General features: G+C 40.5%; 1 protein-coding gene across 1 annotated transcript; it reads right to left on the reverse strand.

Annotated features, from left to right (window-relative positions):
* Positions 1-342: 342 nt before the first annotated feature.
* LOC119732874 (alpha-protein kinase 1-like) lies at positions 343-25,833 on the reverse strand. The gene is made up of 2 exons (XM_038206472.1): positions 25,760-25,833; positions 343-2,121 (listed from the first exon to the last, which is right to left on the reverse strand). The coding sequence occupies exon 2, from the start codon at positions 2,094-2,096 to the stop codon at positions 1,134-1,136; it is 963 nt and encodes a 320-aa protein (XP_038062400.1). The 5' UTR covers positions 2,097-2,121; positions 25,760-25,833; the 3' UTR covers positions 343-1,133.

The raw sequence follows: 25,833 nt of genomic DNA on the forward strand, positions 1-25,833 counted from the left end.
TTAAATTTAATCTACTAAGATATTTCGCAAAATACGACCATTCTCATGTTCGGTCTTAATTATCCGAATAAAAGCCAATGAAATTCCAACCTCGTCGCCTGTGCTTACTTTATTTCCAACCTCATTTTCCTATAGTAAGCCCTGGATAGGAAACTTTCTTCCTGTATCCTGATTCGATACCGCAATTGGCAAGTATTGGATTTATATGGTGTACTTGGTGTTATTTACAACGTGTATTACGTGTTTTCACGTTCATTGTAATTATTACAACCTAGCCTTTTCAAAAAATAATCATTTCCTTTCCAATTTGCTAATATTAATATGAAATGTGATACTGCACATAGGCTAGATAAAATTGTAACATTTTAAATACGAAAACAACGTGTTTTCGTATCTCTTGTTGATTACGTTCTTACCCTAGAAACCGCATACAAAAACAAACGCTAATGTAACGCACAGGCAGGCACCAGACTATACCTCTTTTGCATACGTATCCAACAATTTTGGATACGCGAATGATCCAATACCAGGGTGAGAGGTAGTGGTGGGCGCGTACTGCTCGACAACCTGGCAACGTGGTTGGTTCCGGATGCATTGCAATGCAAATGTTAATTACTACGAGGCTGAATTATAATTCCAAATGTTTTTCTGACACTGAGTACACCATTAGAACATTCAAAGCCTTTGCAAACATTTAAAGGTTCACGAGGTTTGCGTATTGAGAAACCTAATATGCAATGCACACTCATTTACCAATTCAAGTATAAACCCTCCAAACGAAATAAGAATCAGAATAGAAATGTAATGTATGGAGTTATATCGTGATTTTACGGCTTTCATTTTTTTTCGCTTGCCAATGGGCCTCTAGAACAAATGTTATGAATTCATATCAATCCTTAAAAATGCTCCACGCGTCGCAGAGGTACCTACTTACGTGACTAAATACCGTGATAATTATGTGAACAAGCAGCGTTATGGCATTTCAGTGAAACCTTAGGAGATCTGGTGGTGTGATTCTACCTTCAGCGCAATATTTACTTCAAGCATAACGCACAAAAGACTGTTGTATGTGAAGAACCAAAACGTAACAATGTAAACAACAGTTGAATTCTGCGTTATCTTTGTTTTACATTTTATTTTTCAACGTCTGCTTTAAGTTTCAATCTTTCTTGTATTTCCCTCAATTTAGATGGGGAGATGTCGTACGACTCTTCCAATCGATATGTGGAGGCTGTCGAACTTCCCCCAGGCATTTTATCAACGACTTTGGTGAATTCCTCCCATTGACTTTCTGTACAGTCAAGAGCCTTTGTGGGTTTCTTGAGCTCTTTACACAATTCATTACACTTGTGGGTCATAAAAAATTTCACGATACCACATTTCCCCCAGTCATTGGGACCGTACTCGTTCGCCTTTGTACCGCCGCTGTGAACAGCTGGGTCTGTTAGCTCGTAGCTTGTGTTAGTGCGCACCCCTTGCAGATCGCAAACCAGAATTTCTCCATCTGTTACATGGTAAGAGAAATGACTGAAAGCAGCTGGCGTGGCCATTGGTTTAGGGTGAACATACCCAGTGTTGCTTGAGAATTTGACATATGTTCCGTCTAGGTACCTCTCGACTGCAATGGTAGCTATTTTAGGGATATCTGTGTTCGAACCACTTGCACTTTGTTTCACATCAGGGGTACGGGGCTCAACATCACTGACTTTAGGTTTCACATCTGTGTTTGAACCTCTTTCACTTTGTGTGAAACCAAGGAAATTTTGAGCGGTACGGGGATCAACATCGATGAATTCAGGTGTAATAAACTTGATTGGTTTGCTCGTTTGATACAAGTTGTTAAACTCCTGCGCAATCTCACTAGCTATTTTATAGGCACGGTCGTCTGCTTTCCAGGTAAGCTCTTCTAGGTTTGAAGAATACCACTCTTTGTAGACTTTAACCACGCCCTGTTTTCCATCCACGCGTTGATCTCCACGAAATCTGCCCCGGTAAACCCGTCGGGATGTACCTTTAGCGAACGAGACGTCCTCAAAATCAATATACGTATCCTCGTATCCATTCAGTTTGGCGCTGTTGCTTTGGGTACTACCCATTTTGTTTTCTTAGAACAAAATAATTCTGAAAAAGAGAACCAAAAAATCACGGCTCTTTGAGCATCTTGTCACAGTTTAACCGACCTTAATTTTGGAACTGGCCACAATCCTACCCATGGTTGATTGTAGCTGATTTGCGCCAAAATGGTAGCTTCGAATCGTGTACTTCCCAGGGAGCTGAGATGGTATTTGGAATGTTTCATGGGCAGGGGTAATAATGATGTAATAATAATCATGTGGATATGTGCGCTTTATACGCAATATTATTATACCAAGCAGTTGAGTGTGTAGGGTTATATTTGGCACACACGCTTCCAAAGGTATGACTCAGTGGGCCATGGGGACTATGCTTTCTTTGGGGTCAATCTGTGAAACTCTAAGGATCACCAACGCATAACGAACCTCACCAAGTGCAAAACAATGTGATGCAATTTTTCCCGACCAAATTGAGTTAAGCAAGCAATTTCAAGAATTCAAGAATTTCGCCTCTTTTCGGGGGTGATGCGACATTTATTAAAAAGTTGGGTAAAAAATGAAAATCAATGATCCAGCTGTAACAGGGAATTTACTTTGATGATGACGTCAACGGCAACGGCAACAAGTATAAACCAGAAATGTGTTTGTGGACAAACACTGAGCTGTTTCGGCCGTTTTATTAATGACTGCCGTAAAGGAGTTTCATCCAGGTCGAATGAACATGTACATGCGTATTCTGTGCAAAAAGTGTCCATCCTATGTAACAAAAAACATTTTTCATGACGTCATGATGACGGCACACATTTTTTGAAATTTTCTGTATCTATCTACGACCTAACAATTTTTTTTCCAAAAAAGGATTTCGAATTAACCACGTTCCATTGATGAGATATGAGTAAAAGGTCCAACAATTGAATAATTCATATAAAATCACATGATGACGGTATCGTGATGTCACTGCAAGTTTTGTCTATAACACTTCCTGGAATATCTGCATACCGAGATTGAACCCAACCGGACCTCAGGTTCTCTAGATATAGTGACTTAAACTATGCAGTTTTATGATTATGTCATGTGACACGTTCGATTCGACCTGAATCTTCAGATGGTTGTATAAGTGTAAGTAATATAAAATCAAACGATAACGTCATGATGACGTCACTTCAGATTTTGAAAGCTTTTATCTATACCTACCTACCCAATAAGTTTCATAACGATCGGACATACCCTTATCTGTCAATCACAAAATCACGTTTTTGATGACGTCGTGATGACGTCACACATATTATGCAATTTTGTGCATCTATCTTTCACCTAACAACATTTTACAAAAAGAATTTTGAATTTACCATGTTCCATTGATGAGATTTGAGTAAAAGGTCCAAAAAATTGCATAATTCATATAAAATCACACGATGACGTCATCGTGACGTCACTGCAATTTTTGTCTATAACACGTCCCGGAATACTTGCATACCAAGTTTTAACCCAATTGGACCTCCAGTTCTGTAGATGTAGGGCCTTAAAGTATGCACTTTTTAGGATGACGTCACGTGACACGTGATGACGTCATGATGACGTCATGATTCGGCATACATCTTCAGATGGTTGTATAAGTGTGTACCAGGTTTGAAGTCGATCAGACCGTATTTTATATAATTTTTTGCAAAATTTGAAGAAAATAATAAAATTTGAAAACTTCATAATAAAATCAGATGATGACGTCACTTCAGATTTTGAAAGTTTTTATCTATACCTACCTACCCAATAAGTTTCATAACGATCGGACATACCCTTATCTGTCAATCACAAAATCACGTTTTTGATGACGTCGTGATGACGTCACACATTTTATGCAATTTTGTGCATCTATCTTTCACCTAACAACATCTTACAAAAAGAATTTTGAATTTACCATGTTCCATTGATGAGATTTGAGTAAAAGGTCCAAAAAATTGCATAATTCATATAAAATCACACGATGACGTCATCGTGACGTCACTGCAATTTTTGTCTATAACACGTCCCGGAATACCTGCATACCAAGTTTACACAAATCGGACGTTTGGTTCTGTAGATATAGGACCTTAAAGTATGCACTTCTTGGATGACACGTGATGACGTCATGATGACGTCATGATTCGGCATACATCTTCAGATGGTGCTTTAAGTGGGTGCCAGGTTTGAAGTCAATCGGATTTGAAAAAAAGTCCAAAAGTGCCCTGTTGAACGAAAACACGTGTTATCCTATGGGAAAAAAGTGGAAGAAAAAAAAAAGGGAAAATACAAAAATAACAAAAACTAGAGGTTGTGGTTGTGAACAATCACAGAGCTGTTCCCAAATTTGATTCTCTATTGGACCGTAAACAAAATGATTTAATGATTAACAAAGAATGAAATTAATAAATTGAAATTATTACTTTTAAAGAGTGCACTTCCGGTATAACCATTTAAATATTCATGACGTCATAGCATAACAATAATTATGTGCACAGTAATAATAATTCAATATAGTTATCAGTCAATATAGCTTTGTATTAATGTGAAGTTTCAACCTGAGATTAATAATTCTTGGAAAAATGATACAAGGGTCTAAAATTACCACTTCCGGTAAAACCGGAAGTGAAGGTCACATGACCTTGACATGTCAATTTTTATCTATAACACTTCCCTGTCTGTATATCTGCCAGGTTTGAGATCAATCGGTCAAATAATTATATAGTTATAAGACTGTAAAGATTGTCTTATTAAATATTCATGACGTCATGACATGACAATTATTATGTGCACAGTAATAATAATGCAACATAATTATCTGTCAATACAGCTTTGTATTAATGTGAAGTTTCAACCCGATCTGGTCATGAAATATGATATCGGGGCCTAAAATTACCACTTCCGGTATAACCGGAAGTGAAGGTCACGTGACCTTGACATATAAATTTTCATCTTTAACATTTCCCTGTCTGTATAACCTACCAATTTTGAGATCAATCGGTCAAATAGTTCTATAGTTATAAGGCTGTAAAAATTGAATCTATAAATAGATGTCACGTGACCCCTGATGACGTCACGATGACAAAAAGTTTCGGCATACATCTTCAGATGATGGTTTATGACTGTGTTGAGTTTAAAGTTGATCAGATTCAAAATAGTTCCTAAAGTGGCTTGTAGAATAAAAACGTGTGATATTTTTATTGAATTTGCATAAGTGTCCAACTTCCCCTAAAGCAGAACAAAAATCACTGAGACAAGTCTACTGATTTGCGAATGGGGGTGCCATTCACTTTATACGGTGTGCCGTTATATTTTTTTGGTGACGCGCAGCTGTCCTTATTTTGATCCCGTAAAAGTGTTCAGATCAGGCTCTGTACCGCTCGTTACGTTGCCTTGCATAGCTTATCCTGTGGATGCGTACAACCGTTAAAGTTTTTGATTGGCGGATGGGGGGGGGGGGGGCATTCACTTAATACTGTGTGCCGTTTTTTTGTAACGCGCTATCCTTTTGATCCCGTAAAAGTGCTAATTAGATGAGGCTCTGTGCCGCTCGTTTCGCTGCCTGGCACAGCCTAACCTAAGCGCCCGTACGCGATATTTTTAATTACTCAACTATCTGGGGTACCTTGTGCGCTTTCCTATGGGGCATGGCTAACATAAACAGGCTGGAGTGGAGGCTACTCTTTTTCAACTTGGTACGGACTTCGGACTTTATTTCCCTGTTTAAAAAAAATCCTCCAGAGCCTCGGATCAGAAAAGAAAAAGAAACTTGCTGCTTTACAAGTAGTATCTGACTGAAAAATAACGTTTCTAAAATAAAACTTAGACTTGTTAAAAAAAAGAGCAAAATCTGACAGGGCAGGGTCAGGATTCGTTCTCGAGACCCTTGATCAGCAACTAGCCTGCATAACCACTAGGCAACGGCGGTGCTCGGCAAAATTTCGCAATTCCTTGATTATATACTTTCGCACATGTGGAGAGAGTTTACGCGCGCACGCGTAGGTAAATTGTTACAGGATTGTAGGGCGCCGCTACGTGGCGCTCTACAATCCTATAACCTTGATTCAAGTCGCCTGAAAAATGGTCACCCTGTACTTTTGTGTAAAAAAAATATTCGCCGCCCGTACAGCCGTTAAAATTATATACTGCCCTCTTTTGGCGAGAATGAGGGGACGTAATGTACATTGAACGACGTTTCAAAGCCACGTGTACGTGCTATACACATTATGGAAGTCCTGTGCATGGTTTAAAGCTCTCTACCGCAACTTGGGCAAGGGTAGTTTTTTGCCGACGTCGCGTCAACTGTGTGAACAATTTGACAAGCTGGCACTGTTGAGGCAAATGTTTACGCTATCATTTAATGGGCAATTCAAGATAAAAAGGAAAAAAAAAGGTCTTTTCACTATAACTTCCGGTCTGATGACGTCATACACCTAAAACTTCGCACACGTCTTAAGTGGGTCAAGGTCATCATATACACCAATATTTAGGCGATTCCGACAAACCTCGCCACAGAAATCTATTCAAAAGACATTTTTGAAAATTTTCAACCTGTCGCTAAAGGGCGCTCGAAGATTGCATGACGTCATCGGTAAATGATTTGAAGAATACTATTAGCCAAGAGAAGAACACCCTTAAAAGCAAGTTCATATCTACTACCACTTTCAAATAATAAGCCACTTCCGGTTTTGGCCTTTTTCGACGGGAAGCAAGGGTCACGTGATTTCACGCACACTGAATGAAATAAAGACCTCAACCTACTCTACCAATTGCCGGCAACAGAATGCTACGGACGCGTACGGTTCATTTCTTATACATTTTTAAATATTAAAAGTGTCACAATTTAATTGCCTATAAATAAACACCGGATGACGTCATCAATGTTGTTTGAATTAGGGTCTTTGCTTGGACAAAGATTGGTGTAAATGAATTACTGGCAAAGAGTTGAAAATGCCCTCTGAAAATCGACATTTTTTTTAAAATTTCTGTGTACAAAGTCTATGGGAAAAATTAAATATTCAAAATTCTATAATAAATCACGTGATGACGTCAGCATGACGAAAAGTTTCGGCATACATCCTCAGATGATGGTTAATAACTATGCTGAGTTTAAAGTTGATCGGATTTAAAATAATTGCCAAAGTGGCTTGTAGAATAAAAACGTGTACAAAACCTATGGGGAAAAGTGGAAAAATAAAAAAAAAGAAAAAAAACTAGAAATTGTGGTTGTGAACAACCACAGAGCTGTTCCCAATATTGATTATCTGTTGGACCCATAGACATATAAGTAGAGATCTATGTCTGTTTGCAACAGAAGATAGGGCTTTCCGCATTATGATTTGTTTTTATCAACGTCCCTGACTATCACTATGCATGAACATAAAATCTGTCAAAGTTAGCCGGAAATCGGCTAAAACGGTCACTGTGGACAGGATTTGACCTCAGCAACACGTGCGCTGCGCGCGGGCTGACTGACATACGATATGTACAACGAACGTGCATGTACATGTACATTGTGGACGTCCTGTGCATGTTTTAAAGCAGAGGTACTGTCAACCTAAAGTTTTAAGCGTGCGCAGGGCATGTCCGAGTTTGCTTATTGCCTCGAAGCTTTGAAATGTTTTAGACCTACCCTTACATAGACAATTAAAGTAAAAACTAATATAAAAACTGCCATGGTTGATTTTTCAGGAATTGTCTAAGGAAAAAGGGTCTTTTCATTATAACTTCCGGTCTGATGACGTAATACACCTTAAACTTCGCACACGTCTTAAGTGGGTCAAGGTCATCATATACACCAATATTTAGGCGATTCCGACAAACTTCGCCACAGACATCTATTCAAAATACATTTTTGAAAATGTTCAACCTGTCGCTAAAGGGCGCTCGAAGATTGCATAACGTCATCGGTAGATGATTTGAAGAATACTATCAGCCAAGAGACTAACACCGTTAAAAGCAAGTTCATATCTATTACCACTTTTAAATAATAAGCCACTTCCTGTTTTGGCCTTTTTCGACCGGAAGCAAGGGTCACGTGATTTCACGCACACTGAATGAAATAAAGACCTCAACCTACTCTACCACTTGCCGGCAACAGAATGCTGCGGACGTGTACGGTTGATTTCTTATGCATTTTTAAATATTAAAAGTGTCACAATTTAATTGCCTATAAATAAACACCGGATGACGTCATCATGACGTCATCATAACACAATGTTGTTTGAGTAAGGGTCTTTTCTCGGAGTGGTTTCTCTGATCCAGAGTTCCCGGATCGGCCTTCTGATCCGGAGCTCCCGGAGCGGCTTTTCTGATCCGGAGTTCCCGCAGCGGCCTTCTGATCCGGAGCTCCCGGAGCGGCTTTTCTGATCCGGAGTTCCCGGAGCGGCCTTCTGATCCGGAGCTCCCGGATTTTGCGTTGTGCAGGAAACGGCTCGGTCAAACCGCTGCCGTGTACGCAAACTTTACTGGCTCGATTGCACAACTCGGTCAAACTGCTGCCGTGTTCTGCTTCGTAGGCCTACCCAACTGTCACCCGGCGGCTCGGTTACACCACTGCCGCGTTGGAGTCTGCTCCGTTAAACTCCCTGTCGCAACTAACGGCTCGGTCAAACCACCGCCGTGTTAACCCTAAAGGGGCCGGGTTATTTCAGCAGCAGGGAAGGGGGGGGGGGTGGATTCCGCCCCTCCCCTAAGATCTCGGCCATCGAGTGACGAAAATTTTGAAACCTCGGCACATGCATAGAGCAACTCTTCCTAAACATACCCAAGAAATTTCATGACTATAGGTAAAAGGGTTTTGGAATTATGGCTAATTAATTATTCATATGTACGAATGGCAATTCTGCCCTGTGTACACGACGTATATGCGAAAATTCAGTTTTCACGGCGCGGAGCGGCGGAAAAAAATTCGCTACGCGGCAACCCGTGGTCCGATTTTTATGTTTTTGGTATCAAAAGATGCGCAAAGCTCGAGGCTAAAAAGTCATAACAGCTCGGGTCGCGAAAACATTTTTTTTAGAAGCTATCACAGAAAATGTTGAGGGGGTGCGGAATCCGCCCCCCCCCCGGCCCCTTTAGGGTTAAACACCTCCGAAGGCTGTCGGAGAGTAAATCTTTCGCAGGTGACTGCAAAACCTAACGCTGTGATTTTGAAACAACCAAACTACCGTAATTTTAGCCACAAATATCCCATACGCTGCCACCAATGTAACGAGTCCTCGCGGTCTAAGGGCTATTTTCTGTGGACGATTATGCTAAAATTAACGTAAGGTAGAAACAAGACAAACAGCACGATACAACGAATAAAATAAATGTGACACGGACACAAGGATGAACTTTTCTCTTTCTGTCTCTTCTGATTCTCCTCAATCTTCCGCCAAATTAAGTACTCACATTATATAATCGATTTATCTAACCGGGGTTATTTCTGTGGTGTATTCGTACGTCTTTCTTCAACCAGCCTTAGATCAGAACTGCCTAAAATAAAGCGCGAACCTAATTTCTGCTTATTTTGGCCCATCGTACGACTACGATACGCGCGCGTGCACTGTCGTGCCTGGATCCCAAGGGAACCGAGATAGTGCGCGCGCTGAAAGTGGCTTCACCCCCAATTTCCAGCTTGGTGAATACGCCACCATGCGGCCGTGCGCCGCTACATTATTATAAACATATCTTATTTTAACGCACAAGGCATGACAGTGTATGGTCAGTTACTAGTATTCCATTCTTTTTTTGAAAATTTGGCCGTTCGAGTTAACTTTTTTTGGAGTTTGCTTTCAAAGTGGCACGGTAGGCCAATATACTGTACACATAGGCCTACATTTATATACAGTGAACATGAGGCAAATACCTGTAATGACATGTCCAAGTTGTTTTTATTTGCACAATAGCATCCTGATGTGTTCATTGATTGCTTGTTCCTACGCTGAAATGATATCTTACACCTTGTATGTGATTGATTCACAAAACAAAATGTTTACAAGAACACTTCAAATGTAGATTTCATTCCATAAAAGCTCAAGTGTACTAGGGACCATGCCAAAACAATATGTTTCTCAATGAACTATCTTGAGTGTTAAAGCCACAGAATTATTAATGAATATAATTGTAGGCCAAGAAAGTGGCATTTTTTGTTCATGAATGAATCACTCAACAAAAACAACATTTAGTTAATCGAATATTTTAATATTCCCACTTAACTTGCATAATATTTATGTTCATAATAATCCTGCTCGTGTTAACTTAAACAGTGAAGACTTTATCTTAATCGGGTAACTATTATATTTCAGATATTATGTAATAATATTATGTAATTATTATGTAATTAATATTTGTACAAAATCCTGTGTTGCAATTGTACTTTTTATCACATATGAACAAATATATTTTTTTAAAAAATCAGCTCCTGTATTCATTTTTTATCACCCTCTTCAAAGATGTTTGCAATAAAAGCGTTACTAAATTCATGAAGTAACTACAATGTAACATAGCTCAACATTAGAAATATCTGGGTATGGATCAGACAACTATTTGTTCTTTGCCAATGTTAGCCAGAAGACGTTTGTGATAAAATGACATTGAAGTTGCTTTTGTTTTACTAAAATATTTTTTTCTCTTGTAGTGATTAAAAAATGTTACACCCTTTTTTCACTTTTAAATTAAAAGTAGTAAAAGTGAATGTCTTTAACATTGACAGCTCTGCTGTAGGCTTAAAAAAAATTGAATGTGGCGTTAATTTATCTGTGACGCATTATAAAATGCTTCTTTTTAATTCGTTCCAGATATTGGATCTTTGTTTAAACTGCTCTTTTCTGTCTTTGTATTGATAAATGCTAGTCGTCTGTGTACAAGAAGCTTGTGATAGTCAAACACACTGCTCCGTTACTTTCAAGAATTGATGCACAGATCAACTACTTATGCAATGAATACTGAACGTGCAAAGTAATTAATACATTAAAAAGTGAACTTTTAGTAGCATCACCGCATTCTTTGGTCATTCTGTTCCATTCACGTTACTTTATTGTCCTCGTCTGTGAATTTTGAGCCCTCATGACGATAGTATTGTGCCAGTTTTTGTTCAAGAATACAACTTCCCAATGACAATTTTTTTTTAAAATAGGAATTATTTCGCCATGGAAGGGGTTTCTTTGAGTGTAAGGTAGTAGCGTGCTCTGAGTTTTCTAAAGAGCACTGGTTTTCATGCTGCACTTTCGACGCATTATAGGCTAAGCTTTGCTGGAGGCATATGGGTGGATCAAGGTCCTATTCTTGCCTCACTGGAGGGATAACGAAGAATAGGAGAAAAAAAATAGATTCAAAAATAGCCATATGAGACGAAATAACCTTAATTCGGACAAATCACAATGCTACAAATTTTGCTTTAGGCATAACATGTACATGGTCGGATTAAGGTCTTATTCAAGTGCAGATTTGTAAAAGGTATAAAATACTTGGATTCCATTTTAGAGCATTTTGTTTCCGCAAGGTGTTGTAATCTTTAAGAATTAATGGATCAGAATATAGTTTAGGGTGTCTGAATCTTGTGCAATATCATATATAAATTCCCATGGAAACATGGCATTTAGATGGTATTGCTAGGCGCTTTACCAAAAAGCGCAACTATGGATGCGTCCGTATACGGCCAGCGGTAACACTTGCGTCTATGAGAAGTGGACTCGGCCGTTTCAATAGTGTTCATTCGTTTTGAACGTACGCAAGACGGGCATTTACGTTTAAGCCAATGAAAAGCTTTGCTTGCCACGCTCCGCCCACAGTTACCGCCCACCATGACCGTCCACAGCCTTACTTTTATTATTCAAATTGTTTGCTGCATGCAAGAGGATTCCAACTCGTTGAGCGGTACAAAAATCTAAATAACCAAAGAGGATCTCTTACAATGAATTTTGTCTGACACAATGCCTGCTGAATCTCTCTATCCAAGCACTTTTGCAAGTACATGTACATTGTACATGATGTGTTTTGAACAAAATCTAGTCGGTAAGGCCAAAACAAAAAGTCTCCGGTTTCTGGTATGCGTGCGCGTCGCCGTAGCCATGCGCGTCGGCAAAATGAAAAGGTTTTTTTTTCAATGAAAGATGATGTCTCAAAACCGCCAAACTCACTGGTTTGACTGGAATCCTGCTGCTGCACAATTTTAACGTGTTTTTAGATGGGGTTATGATCGAGAATAAGCTTTTTGTGGCCTCTCTGGTCTCCCATAATATTTGCACTAAGTTTAGTCGGGCACCATTTGCAGTCATCAGCCGACATTTGAAGCAAAAAAAAACAGGTAAAAAAACCTCTTTTTTTGGCCTAAAGCAAACAGAACTACGCACGTAATTAGTTTAGTGCAGGTATATGAATTCAAACTTCTGTATACATACTGCCTTTAGTCACGGATCCCGTGGCCACAATCATGTTCCTTTCTATGTTATTACTTTCTGTTATTGATAAGTGTACCCCCTGTTGATTTTTTTCTCGACGAAGAGCTGGCTTTTCTTTGGAATTATTTCAACACTCTGTTTATGGGTTTTCTCTGCACGGGCATATTTTGTTTGCCTGCACCTTTGCCAAGATTGCTCTACAATAGAAACTATTCTAAAGGCTTACGTAGGGTACAGCATACAGTCAGTATTCAGATTAACAATACACTTGGAATGTAAGGAAAGAAAAAGGCTAAGGCAGAGTACGACTGCTATAGACACCACTATAAAGGCTTACGTAGGGTACAGTCAGTATTCAGATTAACAATACACTTGGAACGCAAGGAAAGAATAAGGCTTAGGTAGGGTACGAGCGCTACAATAGACACTATTATAAGGGCTTACGTAGGGTACAGTCAGTATTCAGATTAACAATACACTTGGAACGTAAAGAAAGAATAAGGCTAAGGCAGGGTACGAGCGCTACAATAGAAACTATTATAAGGGCTTACGTAGGGTACAGTCAGTATTCAGATTTACAATACACTTGGCACGTAAGGAAAGAATAAGGCTAAGGCAGGGTACGAGCGCTACAATAGAAACCATGTAGGATTAAAAAGGCTTACGTAGGGAACAGTCAGTATTCAGATTAACAATACACTCGGAACGCAAGGAAATAATAAGGCTAAGGCAGGGTACGAGTGCTACTTAGAACAACAATAAAAATGGTACATAGGATTATAAATGCTTACGCAGGGTACAGTCAGTATTCAGATTAACAAGACATATACATTGTATGCCTGTAAAAGCTAAAGGCCACGTACCGTCGGGTTCTGTCACCCTGAAAGCAAGACGAAAGTGAGGCACCGCGATATGGGGAACGTTTGACAAATGTGCCCGTGTGAATATCAATGATGAGGAGAGGGCACCTGTTTTTAATGCATATCGCCATAAGTTTATAAACAAAGAAGAGGTTTATGGAGTAAATCATAGGTTTATAGAGTAAATCACAGTAAATCAAGAAATATTTGTATGTACCGTATTTTTATCATATTCTTTTCATAACTAAAAACGAAAAAACTGCTGCAAACTGTTTAAAGAGTACAATGACCTGAAACTACAATCAACAAACTTAGCTGACCCATGTTTCGGCAAGTCCTTCCAATTTTTATTTATAATTATTTATTTATAATACATGTGATATAATCGATAACAAGTCTTTTATTTTGTTAATTTCAGTTTTTATTTATCGGAGATTATACGATAGAGCTTCAAAGAAGCAGAGATTTGTTTGAGTTTACTTTTATTGACAGGAAAAAGGGTTGACAAACTTTGTCGAAAAATGTCAACATGAGTTTGAGTTGTACGTGCACTAAAGTATCCTATACACGTATACACGTACATGTACAACATTTCCAGTGCATTTCTTCATCACGTCATGAGTCGCCTGTAGGTACAGCACTATACAACTCCACTTTATTGTTCCTGATCCTGCCACTTAGAATGTTCTTTTGTTATGTTGAAATTTGTACCGCTCAACGACTTGGAATCCTCTTGTATTGTTATCGTGATTAATAGAAGCACCGAACAATTTGAATAATAAAAGTAAGGCGGTGGACGGTCACGGTGGGCGGTAACTGTGGGTGGAGCGTGGCAAGCAAAGCTTTTCATTGGCTGAGACGTAAATGCCCGTCATGCGTACGTTCAAAACGAATGAACACTAATAGCTCACGTGTTATAGGCGGCCGTGGCTAATTAATGCATATGTAGCCAAAATATTCTGCCAAATGGTAAGGAAACTGGCTGAAATGCCATAACGAGCACAACGTGTTCCTCTCCTTAGAAGATCGCAAAATACCCGTTGTCAATAAGATTGAAAAGTGCAAGTTAATCAATCAAAAGTATACCGCGTCGGCATTTTGAGCTATTTTGCAGAAACACCTCTTGTTTGTGTTAGTTTGTTTGCTGTTCCCGATTTTGTTGTAATTAATACATTCCCCCTTTCCCCTTATGTTTCATTATATTGACTCGAAATAAAAATGCCTACTTCTATATCTTAAGATCCGTCCAGCTGTTTGGCCGGAAATGTCTGGAAACAGTCTAAAGTTACACCTGTTTAAAGCAATGTGACGCACATTATGTTTATTATCTTGTTATGACGTCACGAATATTTAATGAGGTAATATTGTGACCAACATATCAACAATATGACCAAGTATGATTCCAGTTCTTTGCACATTGCATTATATTGGCCTGAAATTGTGCTACCTGGAATGTCAAGGTCATACTTCCGGTGTTGCCGAAAGTGTCTTTTTATACCTTTATTATCATATCTTACAAATTAAAAATTTGATCGGCTTAACACCTTATTATGAGCATGCAGCAATATTCACAAATAAATATTGCTGTTGACGTCATGAACATTTCATGAGGCAATTTCTCTACAAAAAAATAAGGTACGATACCAGTTCTTGTCACATTGCATTATATTGGCGAGAGGTTGTGCCTCCTGAAATGTCCAAGTTATGTGACTTTAATCTTCGGTGTTACCGGAAGTGTTATTTGTAAACCTTAATTATCATTATGAATTATAATTCTGAATGAGTTAATACTTTATATCAGCATAAAGCAACATTCAAAAATAAACATATTGCCATATCATTTCCGTTGATTGAATCATTATGTTATGACGTCATGATTATTTAATGAGGCCATTTTGAGGCCATCATATCTCAACAATACGAAAAGTAATGATTCCAGATCTTCGCAAATTATGTTTTTCAGTAACAACCACAATCTGTAGTTATTTTCTCTCTTCTGTTTCAATTTTTCTTCCAACTAATCACGAGTTTGTGTTCTGCACCCAACGTTTGGACTTTTTCTTATCCGCTCCAATTCAAACATAACTCACACTTAGACCACCATTTGAAGATGCACGACGACTCATGACGTCATTATGGTCACGTGACACGCACATAAAGTTATGTTTCTATAGGCCAATATCTTCAGACCTACATTTGCGATTGGTATGAAACGGTTTTTTTTTATCCACACTGGGATGTGTCTAATGTGAAAATTGAAGTGATGTCATGATCATTGTGTGAGTTTTAATGGCCGTTTAAAAAATTACTATACCATGTCCCCCTAACAAAACGTGCTAATTTAAAAAAAATATTCTTGAAGGTCAGAGATATTTGGACAGAATGTGACAAGTGTTTGACGTCATGATGACGACAGAACTTTTTCTTTTCAAATCACATGTAATGGTATGTCCGATCGTCATGAAACTTGATTGGTAAGAAGTATACAGTGCTAGTATGCGAAATCTAGAATAACGTTATCATGAGGTCATCAGCTGAAGTTTTTTACTTTTGAGATTGTATTCTACTCACACAATGTTACATAAACTGCAGTCAGATTGACTACAAACCAGGAACTGTTGAAGACTCAGCAGCAAAGTAAATCTTTGACAAGTGAATCATGATGACGTCATCATTGAAAATGTGACTTTATCTTGAATGTGCATATTTATAGTTCCATCCGACTGAAAGTCGGATGAGGTTAAAACTTGGTATGAAGAAAGACAATGACAACGTAACATAGTTTAACATTGAAGTAACGTCACGATGGCTTCATCACGTGCCACATGACGTCGCCTTTAATGTGTATTGTTTAACGACATATATCTAGAGAACTATATGTCTGATATAATTGAAACTTTGCACATACATAGTCATGGGCGTGTCGTAGATTGAAATTAGGTCTCGTCTGATGACGTCATCACACTTTTTTGGCATTATTATAAAATAATCTGTATATCTCACCAAAAAACAAGATGTTGAATTCAAAATTCTTTTTGTAACAGTTTGGTGGAAATAAACATATGCATATAGTTGGAGAAATGAGTCACGTCATCGTCCTAAAAAAATGAATGAACCCGAGGCAAACGTGGTGATCCACGAAAGAGGCTTTCCATACCACTTTGGTAACCGCATGCCCCCGAGGCCTAGCAGCGCCTGTACGTATGTAATGCTAAACAGAAATATCTTTAAAAATCTTAATAATCAAATTAGGTTTTGCCCTTCACCGACCTAGAAACACTGCAGTATACTTAGTGTGTTACCTCCTGAGTAAAAGTTGGAAATAAATCACTTGGGTAGGACTCGAACCCACGACCTCCTGCTCTCTAGTGCAGGATTCTTATTACTCGACCACCGAGCTTACGGGATCGGTTGGCTTGCTCGCATCTGATGTATATAGCAGCAGGTACCGCATAAACCTTATTTGATTTACATCAACCCGATGCCTTTTGCGTTACGTATTTTCAGTATGGGTCACGTGCCCCCCTTCCAAACCATTGCGCAATCACGGTTTGAAGCAAGATGGCAGTTTCCCAGTGGTATCCACGGAAAAGACGCGAAATGCCTTTTATTAGCAGAAAAGTTTATCATCATCATCATCATCTTGGCCTGTCTCGTCGTAAACGACGATGAGTTTGACGTCTTTCACAATCGTCAATGTAGGTCTGTGAAGAGACTGAATGCCCGGAGTGGATAGCAGAGCGCCAGGAGGAGCGACCCAGTGCAACGGACTCCCAGGTATCATGCCGAATGTCAAAGGCAGACAAGTCTCGCTTAAGGACGTCCTTAAAGCGCAACCCAGGGCGACCACAAGGACGTGGGGCATCAGCCAGTTCACCGTAGAAGATGTCCTCATGGAGGCGACCATCATCCATTCTGCGAACATGACCGGTCCATCGAAGGTGACGTACTCTCAGCATGGTGAATATATCAGTTGCTCCAGTGAGAGCAAGGATGGAGGAACGCGGTCTTTCCAGGTGATGCCAAGTATGGAACGAAGGCAACGGAAGTGAAATGAATTTAAGCGTCGCTCCTGGCGGCTGTATGTGGCCCAAGTCTCGCTGCAGTAAAGTAGGACACTCAGTATGCAAGCTGTGTACACACGGATTTTAAGATTGATGGAGAGGTCCCGGTTGTCCCACACGCGGGAACGAAGCTGACCAAGGGTGGTTGAAGCCTTCCCAATGCGAGTGTCGATCTCCGCATCCAGAGAATTGTTGTTAGTGATCGTGGAACCAAGGTAGCAGAATTTGTTCACCACACTTAGTGCTGAACCATTGATGTAGATGTTGGGTGGAGCTGGTGTCCCCTGAGAGAGAACTACTGTTTTGTTGAGGCTAATCTTCATGCCAAACTCCGAGCACGCTTTGGCAAAAGAGTTGCAGAGGTCTTGAAGTTCAGCTTCGGAGTGTGCAACAAAGGCAGCGTCGTCTGCATACTGGAGCTCTCTGATGAGAACCTTTCTGATCTTTGTTCTTGAACGGAGGCGTGAGAGGTTAAAAAACTTTGCAGAGCTGCGGGTGTGGAGCAGTACTCCTGAGGGGTCAGGAAATGCACGGTGAAGTAATGCAGAGAAGTAGATTCCAAACAGGGTGGGAGCAAGCACACACCCCTGTTTGACGCCCCGGTGAATGTCAAACTTCCTGGATTTGGAGCCGTTGCGTTTGACTGTAGCTTTCATGTCCTCATGAAATCCCATCAAAATGGCTAGTAGGGTGTCTGGGCAGCCTAAGTGCTTCAAGATGACAAACAAGCCTGACCGGCTCACGAGGTCGAAAGCTTTTGTCAGGTCAACAAACACAGCAAAAATTGGGCGCTGCTGCTCTGCACATTTCTCCTTCAGCTGACGCAGAGAAAATATCGCATCAGCGGTAGAGCGAGACGAACGAAAGCCACATTGGCTCTCAGGAAGGATCTTGTTGGCAATGACCTGCAGCTTAGGCAGTAGCACACGGCAGAAGACCTTGCCGGCAAAGCTCAGTAGAGAGATGCCCCTGTAATTATCGCAGTCTTGTCGATTGCCTTTGTTTTTGTACAGAGTGATTATATTGGCGTCTTTTAACTCCTGTGGGATGCAGAGAGTGTGCCAGCAAAGTGTAATAACGTTGTGAAACTCAACAGCAAGGGGCTCACCGCCTGTCTTCAGCACTTCAGATGGAATGCCGTCTGCACCGGGAGACTTGTTGTTTTTCAGTCCACTGATAGCACGCTTCACTGCATCTAAGGTAATGACACTGTCAAGGTCATGCAGGGTCGGAAGTTTTGGCAGGGAAGTTATGGCAGCAATGTCCACTTCAGCATCACTAGCATACAATGAGCTGTAGTGCTCTGCTAAGCGGTCAAGCTGCGTTGACGGGTCAGTGAGGATATTGCCACTCGTAGACAGCAACGGAGAGGACTTCTTTGGTGTGGGTCCGATGGCTTCTTTGATGCCTTTGTACAAGCCACGAAGGTCACCAGCGTCGGCACAATGTTGGATACGTTCGCTGAGATTAGTCCAATAGCGACGGAGGGCTGTACGGGTTAGGCGTTGAACATTAGCCTTTGCAGCTCGGAGTTCTGCCAACGAGGAACGGGTGTTGCGTACGCTGACCTTTGCTCTGGCTGTGCGCTTAGCCTTGAGAGCCGGAAGTAGTATGTTGGCACTGTCGCGGAACCAGTCTGGTTGCAACCGAGGGCGATGACCAAAGGCACTTCGAGCACTGTCCATGACTGTAGAGCGGAACCTGGACCATGCATCTACAGAGTTGTTTGGCACAGGGGAAGAGTTGAAATGACCAGTGAGCAGCTTCTGGAACTGGGCGACACAGAGAGTGTCCTTTGTAGCGGCAGTGTCAATTGCAGAAGAAGGCCTCGGCTGTGCACGGTGGAACCGCTTAGGAAGCATTTTCAGCTTACAGCGAACAAGGGCATGGTCTGTGCTGCAGTCGGCAGAGTGCATGCTACAGCAATGAAGGACATCACATAGCTGCCTCTTTCTGATGATGATGTGATCAAGTTGATGCCAGCGCCGTGAGCGGGGATGCATCCAGGTGACCTTGGAGCGAAGGACGGTCAGCCAGCGAAAAACGTGCTAGCAACGCACAGATTGAGACTAGCACAGAGTTCTAGAAGCCGTTGGCCATTCTCATTCATTTTTCCGAGGCCATGGGGGCCCAGCACACCTCTCCAAGCATTGCAGTCAGAGCAGATACGAGCATTGAAGTCTCCAATGAGAGCGCAAACAGCGACCTCACGCGGCTACTATTTATATGCAAATCAGTTGGACCCAATCTAGCGCCTTGGTTCAATCGTCCACGTGAGGTTTTGGGGGTGGTGCTCATTATGTTAATAGCCTTAGCTGACCTTAAATGTAGTTTTTTTATTGGTCGATCGTTGCGTCGGAACTTGCATAGTGAAACGTGGCACCGTACATAATCCATACATGTACACGGTGTGTGTCTCTGCACACGGCACCAATGCACAAAAGCTGTGGTTTCTGTCACGTCCGCAAAAGGCGAATAGCCGCAAATAATTTGATGACGTCTGGATCTACCAAGGTGTGACTGGACACTCCACATATTAGCCCCGCCTACACTTATCTGTATTCGCATACGAGGTCGTGCGCTAGAAATCCAGCGCAAAATAAAGAAAAACAAACGTTTTTGCCGACGATTGAACCAAGGCGCTAGATTGGGTCCAACTGATTTGTATAGAAATGGTGGCCGCGTGAGATCGTTGTTCGCGCTGTTTACCGCGCTACGGCCGGGATGAATAACAACTAGCGCCTTGACCAAGGTTAGTAATAGACATGTATTTGTTTGTTAAAAAAACACTTCAAATCAGTAAAAAAAAATAGTTAATCGTCCGTTGCACCCATGATGGACCCTTATCGATATGTACAAATGTGACTTCTTTAAAAAATCGCAAGCGTGTATGTGCGCGTGCGTGAGGACGTTTTCAAAGGACATGTTCGTACTGCAGTACTGAGGATGTTTACGATGAAAGCGGTATCGATCTGCGATTTATTTTCTGTAAACACTTCGCCCACGTACATATTTACTTTTCTAAACCGAGCATCTTTGTAATTCTGGACTCAAGATATATGTGAACGAAATTTCAGCTTCCTCCATCAGGTAAAAACCCACCCGGTCATTAACACGCAGTGAATACCGGAATCTCACACTATTATACGTTAGTAGATCGCAAAAACTTAAATATGCATTGGCCATAGATGGAAAGAAGGATGGACGGGATACAGGGTTTTTGGATTGCCACCCGCCAGGACTTATTCCGTCAAATATATTCAAATTGTCATTATACCATGCCATTTGTTAATGACGATTCCGATAAAAAAAAGTTTGGCACTCTACTTGTTCGCTTTGTCAATAATAATGCCCCGCATGAAACTTCTATTTTTCAAAATGTAGGAATCTTGCGCAGCTTTTGTCACGTGATATTTACGCGTATTAGCTAAGGAAACGTCCAATCATCAGGTCTCGGAACCAAACACGGACTCACTGAAACATATCAGTTTTACCTGTAAAAGTTCAAGCGGGTTTCAATAGCCTGAATTACTCTCGGGATGGGACTGCAGGTCATACGGGACGCAAGAATTGAAATCATGCCAAGTTGACTATACCCCATTCAGAGGTAAAAAGAAATAGCGCCCTCGGTTTGATAAATTATTGACATCACTGCCAATATGGCTGACTGATTCACAAAAGGAAATTTCAGTAGAAAATCATCAAAAAGGTACATGTATGTGAAATAAAATGATTTTTTTGCTCTGATATAAAATTAGAAATTTCATAGAACATACTAGAAAAATGTTTAGGGGATGAGGTCAATTCTTGACATAGGTGAAATGCTTATTGAGTGTGTTGAGCGTATATATCGTGCATGGTCTTGTGTAAAATTGGTTGAGGAGTCGTTTAGGCTTTGAGTCAGAAAATCGGTCATTAATTTGTGTCTGAATATCAATGCACGTCTTTAATCCAGTTTCAATTCAACGAAAGTTCAATCGATTTCATTGTCCGTGCATGCGGTTTCGAGAAACAGACGGCCAATTACGTTACATCTGCATTCAATTACGCGAGCATATCTTTTCGCGTAGAGTTCTGGAATACAATATCGTAATGTTCAATCAAAAGTACGTTTTTCTCTTATAAGAGGGAATTTTGCGGTAAATGAAATTTATGCAGTACCCGCTGCTATGTACAATTTGTACATCAGATTCGAACCAGCCAACCGATCCCGTTAGCTCGGTGGTCGAATGGTAAGACATCTGCACTAGAAAGCAGGAGGTCATGGGTTTGAGTCCCGACCGAGTAATTTTTTTCCAACTTTCACTCGGGAGGTAACACACTGAGTATACAGTGTTTAAACGTCGGTGAAGGGCAAAACCTAATTTGATTACATCACAAAACATTAAACTAAAAGTGAAATAGAATGGTTAATGTTTGAAATCGCCCTCTAAAAGCGACAAAAAATCTTGTAAACGAATCTGAACGGACATAAACGAAAGGTGCTGCTCAAGCACTTAACTGATTGAACTGAAATGGAATCGAATGCTCTGGTAGCGAAAATGAAACGCGTGTTTAGAGCGATTCTCAAATTCAGACGAGAATGTATGACGATTTTCAGAAGTGAATGAACATTTTAGGAAATTGGCCGGAAAAACCTATATTAATATTTAATTATTATATATTAATACAATTGTGAAATTGCACCCCGAATTGTGGTGGGGATCTAAGAGCGCTACCCGACTGAAGAGCCACCACATTTGCACATTCCCCTTACCGGCGGTTCCATTCGCTAAGAGTTTATTCAACATGGCCTTCAATAATGCTACCCACACTGCTCAGTGTCACGAACGCTGTCTTGCCTTCATCGTGCTCCAAAAGGATTTATCCCCAGTATCAAACAAGTGGGGAAGAAAGGAGGGATGCTCAACAGGTAAGAATCGCTCGTAGACTCCAAACCCCACTCTTATGTATGGGTAAGTCTACTTCACTCACTTGCATGTAGAGCCACTACATTTGCAAAGAGTAGCAGCGCCTTAAGGCGGTGGCAGTGAGATATGTGTACCGTAAGTTCCAGTTCAATTAGTAGGGAAGCTATAAACTCCCTGTAAACTCTATGTACATGTACATGTAATCGCAAAACCTACAGACACAAATTGAAATTAGTATATGTCCTTTGAAAAAAAGTATTGGTGGAATAACAATCAAAACAAACGAAACAAAATTTCGAAAGGGCTGCAACTGTTTGCTGTTCTACATATATTTCGTCGGCGTTTTCACGATGTGGCGAATCCATCGAAAATCAGATCTTTTTGCAATTTTGGTTTTTGTGCTTACTTTGATTTATCTTTTTGTCCTAAACATTTCTGCAAAGTTTTAAGACCAGACAATGTTAATTACTTACGCTAATTGCATAAGCGGCGAATCCGTTGCCCTCTGGATTTTGTGTTTTCACGAAGTGGCGAATCCCTAACGCGACGTACATACATTGCATTTTCATGAATTGGCGAATAACCTTTATCTCATGGGTGCGTCGTCACGTATACAAAACTATTTCGTTCTCACGGCTCATCATCATGCGACGGGCTGCCCTGGTAAGTCGGTAAGTTTTGACCGTTTAGACGAGCTATATTGTTTGAGCTAAATTATATTAAACGCTGTATTTGACTTTTTAAAGACATTGTCATGCGTGGTCGGTTCTTATCATTCTTTGCAAAATTGGTCATTTCACCGTTCTTTTCCCAGATCAGATGAACGAAAAAATATGCACGTCGGAAATACGACAGTTCCGCATATGAAGAGTGATTAATCGCATGCTAACATAAACGGGTCATGATAACACAACATTCCTTTGTCTATGGTTAGGCCATGGTTATGCCTACTTTACTTACATGTGGGGAAAACAGTCAAAATCCCTATTCGTAAGAATTGAAAATAGTCCACCCCTTGATCACCTTGCTCCAGAAGTACCGTAGTGGTTATATAGTGATTTTAAAGAAGAAAATGCTGATTATTGTCTAAGTACCGACAGGCCTAGACTTGGTGCCAAGTCGGTTATTGTTCAAGTACGTACGGTACTGCAGGGCAGTGGGTTCAAGCGAAGTATGGTACCGGTTACTGGCTCCACGCACGCAAAATATCACTGCAATGCACGTAGCCTGGCTCCGAAACCAAATGATGCTGACTATTGATGTTCAATAACCGACTTGGCGAAAACGTTGTTTTCACCAACATAAAATTATGCACTTAATAAGGAGCCTTGTTCATTTTTGCCTTACACATTTCGATTCTTGCTAACGGATGTGAAATTTTTATTTTTTTATTTTTCGTTTTGAATTCTTGCTCTGGATGTGAAATTGATCCATGATGACTATATGTGCCCAACTGACATATCGCGTTAGAATCGCGTCAACGCAGCTTGTGAAATATTGTCCCCGTAAATATAGAATAAAAAGACTAGATCGGCAGGGCGTGCAGACGCGCCATAGAGTGTGCACACATTTTCCCGTTCCGTCATGGATGCTCTACGCGCAGTAGTGCGTCAGACCAAATGTGCGTTACGCGCACCTACATTCCCGTAGGTTTTTGCACAAACTTACATTTTTATGTCCGCAAAAGTAACATTTTTGACCAGTAGTCATTATGTCTCCAACAAAATTCAAAATGTATTATAATGCTGGATAGTCAGATTGAAGTTTGCTCTGTTTTCCCCTCGTATTTATTTTTCGTTTCAAAACGGTAGTGCGCGCTGCTAAAAATCTCCAAATATTATGTGAGCTTATCTGATATAATTGTGTATAAAAACATTGTTTTAGACAATGAAAACGTAGAATTTAAAAACCTGCTTTAAATTACCGTTGAATTATTTAAAATTAAAACTGTGAAATATTTGAACGGATGATTTTGGAGATTGGTGTTACAATGTATTATTATACTTTTTGGGATGAGAACAAAGTACTTGGATTGCATATTATATGTATGACTTTTAATGACAATAATACGTGCCCCTCAAAACCGTTTAAAGAATGAAATTCAATTACACTCCCGGTCCCATAATGTTCCTTCTGCATGCATTGGCGGATTTGAACCTTTTAGGAGGATGGGTTGAGGGGTACGGATGATGGGGGTGTTTGTTGTGAATATTTCGAAAAAGCGTCGGGATATTGTACCTCAATTTGACGCTAAGAGCGGTGGCGTGACCAGGCTGGGAGGGGGCATTGGTAGATTGCAACATCATTGAGATCTTAAAAGCGAAATCAGGAAAGCTGATAGAAGCGAAATTGGGACAGTGAAAGTAATATTTTGCAACGGGCAATACACAAAACCATGCTACTCATCGGGAAACGAGATGGGTAAACCGTGCGAACGATTTAAAAAAAACCAAATAACTCCTCCTCATTATTTCAGGTGCTACCTATTAAATTTTTTAAACGTTGTGAGATACTTGCGCCTTTTTGAAGATTTTGAGATGCTGGATACGCTATTAGAGGAGAGCACAATAACACAAATTTATTTGTTGTATTTTTTGGTGAACGACTGGGAAGGGGCGTACACCCCCCTAGTATCAAACAGTAAAAAAGTGTATCTGATAACGGCGTATGTAATGTCCTGAGGAGGGACAATGGAGAAAATAATTTTCTGGGTGTTGCCCCTTAAAAATGTAGAAAATAGCACTTAAACAACTGGATGCAAGGTGTTTTTTTTAGCAACGCGCACCAGCATTTTAAAACGGGAAATAAATACGACATATAAAATGGACCGAACTTCGAAATGAACCTGCAGCTTGATTACTCATTTTGAATTTTATTGGGGAAATAACCACTACATGTCAAAACTATTACTTTTACAGACATAAAAATATATCTCACCATGCAAACCTACGGAAATAAAGGTGCGCGTAACACAACTATTGCCCCACGCACTGAAAAATGGCGCCACCCATCGCAGAACGCGCGTCTGTACGCACTGCTGATCTAGTCCTTTTTATTCCATATCTATGATTGTCCCATAGACCGCTTGCAGACGCGTTCGATAATTGACGCGCGAAGGTGCGCGACGCCATGTTGTGGGACAAAATGTGCATGGATAGATATGCGCTTGACCCACAACATGGCGTCGCGCGCATTCGCGCGTCGATTATCGAACGCGTCTGCAAGCGGTCTATACAAAGGGTAGCGGAACGCGCAAAATCCGAGACAAACAAAACTTAGTGTACACAAATTTCGTAGGGTTGTCCAAGGGGCGTGGATAACTCGCAAACGGCGATAGGTCAATTCATTGCTTTTATCATCCAATGAACAATCCCATCAATGTGCCGTACTCAAGGGAACTATGCAATTTCACAGGCGTATATACATTTTTGCATTCAGGTTTCTTTTGTATAGTTATACTGATCCACCTACCTATGCTTTGCGCGTCCAGAGATGTAACGTTGAAGACGACAGCTCCACCAGGAGACAATCCAAATCTGTAAGAG

Source organism: Patiria miniata, unplaced genomic scaffold, assembly GCF_015706575.1.
Source record: "Patiria miniata isolate m_02_andy unplaced genomic scaffold, ASM1570657v1 HiC_scaffold_25, whole genome shotgun sequence".
Taxonomy (NCBI): domain Eukaryota; kingdom Metazoa; phylum Echinodermata; class Asteroidea; order Valvatida; family Asterinidae; genus Patiria; species Patiria miniata.

Coding starts and splice junctions, on each gene's coding strand:
- LOC119732874 (XM_038206472.1), bottom strand. CDS start 2,096: ATGGGTAGTACCCAAAGCAACAGCGCCAAACTGAATGGATACGAGGAT.